The following is a 10361-nucleotide window of genomic DNA, read 5'->3' on the forward strand; positions in this document are numbered from 1 at the left end:
ACTTAAGTGTTACCTTACAGAGTGACACATGCTACCTTGTGGAGCAGAACCTTAGACTTACACCTATCTCCAGAAGGCTTTGTTCAGGAAGGAAAGAAGTAGGGGAGGGGCCTTGTTACTATTAAGTGAAGTCAATTTCAGGTGCTTTTTCTGTAAGTCTAAAATAGCATGGCGAATTTAGTAATTTTTATTCATATTATACCTTTGTTTAATTTTCTCTGTTGGCCAAAAGTTCCAAAAGAGGATCTCTAGGTAGTCCTTGGATTAGCTTTAAGAGATCTATAAATCCACCCCCCCCCCCAATTATGTACACTTTATTAGGAGAACATATTGAAGAGTCTTAGTGGAGTCCAAGACCTAAAAACAGAATCACAGCTTTAGATCAATACCTAGTCCTTTCTGTGTTATGTGGTGTTATGCTTTGTGCTTCTGATTTTCAAAACTAAATTCTAGTGCTTAGAGTGAAAAATCTCCACAGTAGATGTAGAAAAGTTTTAAGTGAATTATGTACACTTTATTAGGAGAACATATTGAAGAGTCTTAGTGGAGTCCAAGACCTAAAAACAGAATCACAGCTTTAGATCAATACCTAGTCCTTTCTGTGTTATGTGGTGTTATGCTTTGTGCTTCTGATTTTCAAAACTAAATTCTAGTGCTTAGAGTGAAAAATCTCCACAGTAGATGTAGAAAAGTTTTAAGTGTTCAGTAAGAGGAAAAATCTGGTTTCATGATCTTTCTGATCTAAGTGCAGTTATTGGAATTCTGAACAATAGTAATGGTTTAATATGTAGGCATATATATATGAAAGACAGACATAAATAAATAGATAAATAAATAACACTTTTTTCTTTTTGTAGGTCGTTTTCGTCAAATTGAAGTGCTTACTACTGTGGCCAACGCATTTTCTTCTTTGTATTCCCAAGTCTCTGGGACTCCTCTGCAGAGAATTGGAAGTATGGCCTCAGTAACCTCTAACAAGGAGACAGACTCTCCTCCACCGTTAACCCGAAGTAACACTGCAAATCGCTTAATGAAAACACTATCAAAACTGAATTTATGTGTTGATAAAACAGAGAAAGGAGAAGGTAGTACTCCTTCCCCAGCAACTGAAAAAGGAAAGATTCTGAATGTTTCTGCGAGTGAAGACAGTGGCAGTAAAAATGATCCAAAGTCTCAAAAAATTGTAAAGAAGAAAGACTCATCTTACATGTTGGCTACAGTTAAAGAAGAAGTATCAGTTAGTACATCAACTATTATGGAGAATGCTGACATTGATGATAGACTTTCTGATGAAGCAAACAGTAATTTTAACCAAGAAAGTGAAAGTGAACAAAGTAAAGAAACTCAAAGTCATGGTAAACTGGGTGAGGAATCTGGTATTATAGGATCCGATTTAGGTAGTGATTTCAGCATGGCCTGCCACAGCGAGCTGGAAGGGTGCAGTGAGCTGAAAAATGTCCACGTGTCCACAGCTGAAAAAGAGCCATGTGCCCCGCTGCAGATCCCATCCATAAGAAATATAAAGGCAGAGCAGAAGGACTCCTTCGAAATGGAAGAGGTAGGTAAAACGTTACTAAGACCTGTTTCAAAGAGTAAGTTAGGAAAAAAAAGTGCCAAAAATGGCTTTAAAATGAAAGGTGGCTAATGGACTTAGACTAGAAAAAAATCCTAATTTTGTCTTTCCAGGTTTTTTGTTTTGTGTTTCTCAAACCAAGAAGTAATCACAGGAATATGTGAAGTCAAGGTCATGGTGCAGTTTATCAGCTCCTCTGGATCCTCTGTGGTCCACTGCTGATACAATACTTGAACTTGAACCCACTTTCTCTCAGGTTGAGATTTTGATACCCTGAGAAAGTCCTGAGAGAATATTCATATTCAAGTTAATATTGCATAATAGTTAAAAACTCAGACTATGAAATCAAACAGGTTTGAGTTCTGTCTCTGCCACCGAATTGCTGTGTGCTTTTGGGCAAGCTTTTAATGTGTCTCAATGGAAAAGTTAAGTGTGAAGAAGACTGAGGATAGGTTTGATATGGGACTGGAAAGAACAGAAAGATAGGTACTTGAAGGGGGGGAGGATAGGGAACCTCAGGAAGGTTTGAAAGGCCACTGAAGGGGATTTCTGCAAGTCCAGAACGGAAAGATCAGAAAGATAGGTACTTGAAGGGGAGGATAGGGAACCTCAGGAAGGCTTGAAAGGCCACTGAAGGGGATTTCTGCAAGTCCAGAAGAGCAGGGTTTGATTACTTCTTTCTTTTACCTAGTGATAGTCCTGCTAGTGTATATAAATTTTGAATTGGACAAGGTAAGAATAATAATTTTGATGAGGTTCATATAACACTGCTTTTGAATAGTGGGAGCTGATATGAGTTGAAGCTATATAGCTTGTGGCAGGAAACGCCTGTATCAAGCACCTACCCTACCTTGTGTCAGGCACTGTACTAGGCCCTTGAAGTACTTTTCTCTCTCAGTCTGGGGGGCAGGCAGTGGTGGTCTCATTTTACATAGGAGCACGTATGTACTGCTGAAGAGTTGTGGCTATAAATTATGTGCAACTTTTCTTTTTGAAATTTATCGCAGGATAGCTTTAGTTATAGGTCACAGTAGTTTTAGAATCATGTCATTATATTAGGGAATTGGAAAATGGGATAATTGATTTTGCCCATAAATGCCCTGTTAGGTGAGTGTATATCTCTCACTTGCGAAGGTTTTTCATTTATTGCAAAATTTGAATTGTTGATATAGCTATTTACCTCTTTGTGGTCTTTGAATGTATCTTTTAATACTTTAATTTCAACTAAAAAGTGGAAAAAAAAACAAAACACAGCAGCCCTTTGAAATATTTTATATTTTTTTGGTAAGCTTCTTTTCATCTTTTATATATTTTCATATTTATACTCTTTAATTCTTAGTATATTTCTTATTATAATGAATTTGGAAAATGACTGCTTTAATTAAAACTCCTTTTTATTTTATTTTATTGTTCAATTTCTTTTTTGACTTTCTTGTGATCAAAACTTGTCCAAGCACTCATAATTAAAGTGTAACTCCTTGCCTTCCAGTAGGGCCCTCTCGGTGACAATCAGATATGATAGGTGTCTTGTTTTAATACAATAGCAGAGTATAAAAATTTAAACAGATCATGTTAGATTCTTGAAAATTGCTTATCAGTGACAGATGTGATGACACTTTCTTATGCTATTTTTTAGTTTCTAGAATTCCTGAATTCTAAGCTATAGTTTTAAAAAAATTATTGATACCATACACATAAAAGGTCTTTAAAATGTTTATAAAGTGCTAGCTAGATGTGCTTTGGCCGCAAGTTAACATTTAACGGATAGACTGGGCTTTGTTTGCTCCCTCTGCTGGCAAAAAACACTGAATGAAAAGAAAGTAACGTGACATTGAACTTTTTTTTGAAGTACAAGTTTATCGGCATTAGTGTTAAAGAATAGTGGAGTATTTTTTGTTTCTTTAAAAAAAGAAAGAATATATGGTCAATCATAGCTACATTGTAAATATGGGGAATTTAAAAAATGATGAATCCTTCTTCAGATATATATGAAATGTGGATAAAAAGCTCCTAGAAATGTTTTATCTCTTTGGGAACTTTAAAGAGAGTTTGTAGAACAATGGATAAAGAAGGGAAATAATGTGTTTCTTTAATTTCCTCCCCTCCCAAGTATGATTTGAATCATACTGACAAATAGAGAACAGTCTTATTGAGGCAAACTTTTAGATCCCATTCAAAGTGTTACTATTTTTCTTTTGGATTCCTTTCCCTTGAGGTTTGATTCATATTGGGAAATTTCTTCCTGTAAAAACAGGGAATAAATATAAGTCAGAGCGCGCACTCTCTTCCTCAGTAAGCCAGTTTCCAAACAGTAACTGACGGCCAGCTGCTCCTGAGCTAGGTAGGAGAAAATGTTGCAGACGCGGCTCTGTGCGTGAAGCTGCCTGATCGCTTTGAGGCAGAAGGTAAGATCTGACAGTCATCAGGAGCAAAGAGAGGAAATATTTAATTGTCAATAATTAAGTAGAGGACAAGAATGACCCTAGCCTTGGAGAATGAAAGTGACTGTTTCTTATGTTAAAAAAGGAAGGAAAAAAAGCCAGACTATTTTAAATTAAAAGTCAGCCTACCTTACAAAAAATGTCTATTTAACATGTTTCAGTGTGTTTAAAAGTTGTAAAATCTACTCTTGACTTTTGTAATTCTTAATGACTTGCCTGGATAATTCTGTGGTTTTGAAATGGTTTATTTTGAATAAATACATCATGGTAACTCTCTACAACCATAGGTTGCTAGTATCAATGATTCTCAGTAAAACCAAAATGATTCTACTCATTAAGCAATTGTTCTTCTTGTAAGTGTAAGAATTTTGCTGAGTAAGTTGGCAAAAGGATCCTGATTTAATAGTAAAACTTTGTCATACATGTGAGAGGAAGGAGGACTTTTATCTGTACATTTCTGTAAATAGATTGTTCTGTGTCTTCTAACTCTATAAATGAATTTACATTCAAATACAGATATTAGCTTTAATAGTAAAACTTTGTCATACATGTGAGAGAAAGGAGGACTTTTATCTATACATTTCTGTAAATAGATTGTTCTGTGTCTTCTCACTCTATAAATGAATTTACATTCAAATACAGATATTAGTGGAAGTATATATACATAATTTTTAAGCTACCAGAGTTTTACTAAGTGTTTCTAATCCTGTCTTTACACTGATTGGTGATTTAACTAATGTACCTCATTTCATTGGGTCCTCGATTAACATAGTTTTATTTAACATCGTTTTGCTATAACATTGGTGAGGGGCCACGGGAACCTAACTTGTTCATATCACCTAGCCTGTGGTACATTGGGTTTTGTTATACACTGTTTTGCTTGAAGTAGCAAAACCTATCCACAATGTTAAGTGATTCTGGCCTTTTATTATGTTTATTGGCCTCAGTTAATCCCAAATCAGTCAGATACACAGTTAAGTTGTCCCTTTGACCTTTCAGATTGAACTGTATGTGTTTTGAAGGCATGTATTGTGTCTGCAAGAGAATATGAGCTCTGATACATGACCTAATGAACCAATGTCTGTTACCTCATAGCCCAGTTAACCACTGTTTTGTTATGTGGTTTATCTAAAAGAGCAAGTTAGCTTTTTATTTTTTTTAAAAGTATTTACCTAACAGTAAAAGTAAACCATATATATATGTATGTGTGTTTTTAAAACTTGAAAGTTTTTTTTCAAGGTAAAAATTTGCAACTAATTATAGAATCATAGGTTAGTAGAGAATGAGTTAGTTCTGTGAATCATTTTCCCTTTACAGGTGAGGAAGTGTTTTCCCCTCCCTAACATTTGATATTGCTTGATAGCAGTGGTTCTTCATCATCTTTCTGAAGGTAGTTATGTTCCCTTTGATATCAGCACCCCACTGAAGGGAGGGGCAAGGGGGTGTCAGTGTAGGGAATTCCTGGAGGGTGGAAGAGAGAGAGAGATCTAGTCTAAATCTTTCCCACTTTACTGTTTCAAAATACTTATAATCACATTTGATCATCCTAAGGACCTGTGAGGTAGGAGTTTCAGTGTTTATTTTTCAGTTAAGAAAACTGAGGTGATTATCACAGACACTGGACAAGAACTCATGTCATTGGATGCACAGCCCCATACTACTTGTTTGGAAAAATAATGTCTTCCTTTGATTTCTTAAAAAGATATCATTAAAAATTAGGTAGAATTGTAATTTCTAAAGCTCCAGGTTTCATTTTTCTTTTTTAAAAAACTGCCATACAGGTCTTTTTAAACCTTAGAGGAAGGGTTATTTGAGATAGAACATTCTACATATTGCTGCTCTATAAAACATAATGCAATAGTATCATACCTAAGACATATATGTGATAGATATTAAAAAAAAATCTGCCACAGTAGCAGGACATTGATTCAAAAGGTATGGTCTTTGTTTTATTAAACGTTTTTAAAATGAAGTAATGAGTAACTTCATTTTATGTATGGGTTACTTTTAAAGCTGTTTTATAATCTCAAAACACTGAGACCAAGTTATTTTGTCATTTTGGTTTAGTGGGGGCCTTGGGTTTTTGTTGTTTTTTTTTGTAATTTTTATCATGAAAAGTTTCAAGCTTACCCAAAGATTAGAGAAAATAGTGTAATGAACACCCACTATCGGTCACTCAGTTCAGTTATCGTTATTGAGCTGTAGTTAATTCAACGAAAGGCAACCTGTAGCAAATGATCAGAATTCTACCTGGAATTGAAACCATTGACTAGGAAAAATCATGCCACATAAATCTAAATTCTGTGTGTCATAGTTTTCTGTGGTGCAAACCATCTGGACTATGACTGCTTTTCTTTGCATACCTTTGACTAGTAATAAAACATAATAAGCTATGAAATTCAGCCATTATCACTAGTGTGTCTGTTTCTGCCTTCAACAAAGAGATTGATGATTTTGCTAAATTGGCAAAAGGATCCTGACTTTAATAGTTTCATTAGTAAAATACGACCTTCAGAACTTTTTTCCTGTAAGGGCCTTTTTCTTCCAATCAGTTTACAGGGTTTGTGGTGAAGGGAGAGAGGGAGTTAGATAATTGATTGATTGACCAATTTTTGCCAGGAGAAGCTTCTTGAAGAATAGTATGCTGAGGATACATATTCATTAAAGTCATATTGTTTTGTGACTAATTTTGTAAATCTAAGGGACATAATATTCTATATTAAAAATGAGCTTACAATTTTATTGAGAGCTTATAATTTGTCTCATTTTAGTGTGCATAAATTGAGATTCCTAGAATATAATTAAAGAGACATTTGCATTTCTTTTATAGTTTCTGGTCTATTTGATATAAAACTCTTTGAAGTAGGGTAGGCTTAAATAGAGACTAATAATAGACCCTTTGTTGATTATAAAAGGAAAATGCATTTTATTTCCTTGCACACAAAACAATGGTTTTCCTGTTGAACTTATGTCTGCTGCTTTGAAGAATATTTTATAATGTTTCAATAACAAAGAATAGTAGAAACTGGTTTATACGTGATTTATAGGTGATGGTTTTAAATGGCCAGTGTGCTTTCAGTTTTCAAAAGCGTCGTAAACTTGGATTCATGGAACTGTTTAGAACAAAGATAAAACAAATCAGACCAATTTTTAAATTAGTAATAGCATCTTTAACCTTTTGGCTTTTTTTTCATGTTGATCATTCCACTCTGATTCAAATGGAATATTTCTTTTTCTTGAATGGATTCATAGCTTGAAACTACCAGTGTTCTACCTAAAACCTGTTTGCTATTTGCTCTCTGATTTTTTCAAGATTGAAATCCCACGTGTTTGGTTAGTTTGCCCACATTGTTTGGATGTTATTTATTATTTTAAGCACTAATCATTACAGGGTGTAAAGTGTTGGGAATTAGTATTCCCCCCACCAATGGGCCCAATGTTCAATCTTAGTATAGAGTTAGTTATGTTAGAATAGTGGGTGTGGCAAATAAGGAATCTGAAAATTCCTAAATTCTGTAGTTGTGCAGATGGGGGGAAAAGACAGTGTAAGAGACAACTTTTGTGGGTTTGGTACCTTTGGACAGAGTTTTGAGGGAAGATTTATGGTTAAGCATCTTTCAACATTTTAGTTCTGTTATGAAACCTGCTTTTCCACTTACTACTCCCGAGTTATGTCTTAAAAGATCAATTATGTCTGGACAAAGAAGTCTTACACACGAGCAGACTTGATGCCTGAAATTTGTGGGATTTTATATAATTTTGCAATGGGAGCATAATGTGCCGTTTTTCAAAGACGCAGGATCTGTACCTGCCTCAGTGGTGTCAGCCATGCCATGGTCTGCTGCAGGGAATCTGTTAGCATTTCTCCTGGCACTGAGCAGTTTGAAGTTTAACATTGAGAGAACTTTTTATTATGGATCTATTTTTCATATGATAGCAACTTTTTAAAATGAGGTCATTTATACATGTAGTCATTTTTGTTTGCTAGTTAAAAACTTACACTCCTATTGTTAACTTGAAAGTAATTTTGAGATAAGATATCGTGCACTTTTTAAATATGTGAACCTTTGGTACCCTTTTAGTTAGGTTGATTTGTTGAATAAATGATTGTTAGGAGGTGTTCTTTGACATAGATTCTTTTAAGTTTTAATTACTTAAAACTCTTCTTTAGGTTCAAAGTACGGAGGGAGAAGTGCCTCATGTTCCAGCCACTTACCAGTTAGGTCTTAATAAGTCGAAAAGAGGTAAGTAGACCAATGTCCACATGACCGAAGTGTTGTCTGTTGGTTTGGAAAAGGGGTTTTGTCTACCAGTATTTGTAGAAGATAATAGTGTAAAACAGTAATTAAGAGCACAGATATGCATGCTTCATTATGGTTTGGTTATAGGATTTTTTGTATTCTTCTTGAAGACTTGTGTGCTCATAAAGTAATTTTATTTTGCTTATTCTGCAATGACCTCGTTACACAATTCTGTGCATTTTACATATTTTTGAGTTCTGCATAGGGCTAGGTGGGAAGTGATAGAGCAGCAGATTCAAGCCTACGTTTTTATGTGGTTATGATTGAAATATACATCTGTATTATCCCCTCTGGGTTTTCATTATTTAAATGTGGCTCCTATGTCTAATACATGAATATGCCTCTGGCAAGAAAAAAACACAAAAAACCCATCAATGTCTCAGCAATAGTTAAAGCTAGTTAAATTAAATTCAAACTATGGATCAAAGGTGAGTGCCTGTAGATGTCATTCTTCTCTTGAATTATTAATTATTGACCAAAGGACCTTTGAATCCATTTCTTTCACTTTTCATTTACAACACAAAAAGCGTGTCTGATCTTCTTTAAAGTCACAAAGCTTTTGCGATTTAGAGAAAAAGAGAGAGGAAGTAAAGAAGTTAAAATGACCACTGAAGGTAGGACTGTTTATTTTTAAAACTTTACCCATGCCGAACCACCCTGCTTTTTTTAAGCAAAGATTCATATGTATGTTCCTAGAATAGGAAATTACATGTTTGTTTTCTGATCTCTGAAATGACTTTGTAAGAGATAATTTGCATAGAATTTTTCTTTTATTGCAATATGGTACTAAGAAACAAGAGCTCCACTTACTAGGTTACTATAGTTCTCGTTAGACATAGAATGAATTTTACTATTTAATTTTCTTCCTCATGTAAATCCCATAATGCATGTACTTCTAAACTGTTAGGAAGAGTTCATAGGAATCTTTGTTTTAGATAGGTAGACAAGGGGTACATTGTGTCAAAGGGGTAATGGTGTCTTTGACCTTGGAGCTTTTTTTCATGTTGGTCATTTCACTCTCATGCCTGTGAAATATTTCTTATTCTTGAATGGCTTCATAAGTAAAACTTAGAGGATTCTACCTAAAACCTGCTTGCTATTTGGTCTCTGATTTGTTCAAGATTGAAATCCCTTATGTTTGGCTGGTTTGCCCACATTACTAGGATGTGGGCAAATTTTATATATTTAAATAAAAACATTATAATTACTTTAAGATCTTCCAAGAGTAAGCTTCCTGTGGTAGGAAAGATGGAATGTGGTTTGTATTCACATCCGGGTTTCTTCCTCTTACTGACATAGGGTCTCTTATTTCTGGTGGCATAAGTAAGAATGTTAACATTTTTATGAGTCACATTTTTATAAATTAACTAGAGGCCCGGTGTCCGAAATTCATGCATGGGGGGTAGGTCCCTCAGCCCAGCCTGCCCCCTCTCACAGTCTGGGAGCCCTCAGGGGATGTCCCACTGACGGGCCACAGTCTGGCCTCCCTCTGTGGGAGGCAACCGGGCTGATCAGGGGAAGACGCCACCTCCATCACCCCGCTACTGCTGCCACTGCTGGCCGCCGCAGCCGCCAAGGTGTTTTCATCAACACAGACTCCAGTCCTTTCACCATGAAAAAATGACAACTTTCTTTAGGCATTTTCAAGATTTCTCTTTCATAGGATATGACATTTCTTTCTTTTTTTTTCATCCTCACATGAGGATATTTTCCCATTGATTTTTAGAGAGCCTGGAAGAGAGAGGGAAAGACAGAGAGAAACATCAACGTGAGAGGCACACTTTAGTTGGTTGCCTCCTGCATGAGCCCTGACCTGGGCCCCGGCCAGGGAGGAGCCTGCAACCTAAATACATGCCCGTGATCAGAATCAAACCCAGCCCTCCTGTGTGTTGTTCTCTCCGGCTCCAGGGCCAGGCGCAGGCTGCCCTGTCTGTTGTTCTCTCAGGCTCTGGGCTGCGCCAGGCCCCTTCTTCCTGAGCTGGCCATGACCATTACGGCTTCCCAGCCTAATTTACATATTACCTCTCTCTCTCTCTCTCTCTCTCT

The 10361-nt window shown here is 35.9% G+C and overlaps 1 protein-coding gene across 3 annotated transcripts in view; it reads left to right on the top strand.

The window, feature by feature from the left end:
- SSFA2 (sperm specific antigen 2) overlaps positions 1 to 10361 on the top strand; it is a 37370-nt gene that overhangs the window by 8498 nt on the left and 18511 nt on the right. For all 3 annotated transcript variants that reach the window (XM_005857652.2, XM_014546502.1, XM_014546491.1), the window contains 2 exons: positions 858 to 1558; positions 8186 to 8258. In XM_005857652.2, the coding sequence (XP_005857714.2) occupies positions 858 to 1558; positions 8186 to 8258 (774 nt within the window). The remainder of the gene's footprint in view (positions 1 to 857; positions 1559 to 8185; positions 8259 to 10361) is intronic.

This window comes from Myotis brandtii, unplaced genomic scaffold (assembly GCF_000412655.1).
Source record: "Myotis brandtii unplaced genomic scaffold, ASM41265v1 scaffold112, whole genome shotgun sequence".
NCBI classification, from domain to species: Eukaryota; Metazoa; Chordata; class Mammalia; order Chiroptera; family Vespertilionidae; genus Myotis; species Myotis brandtii.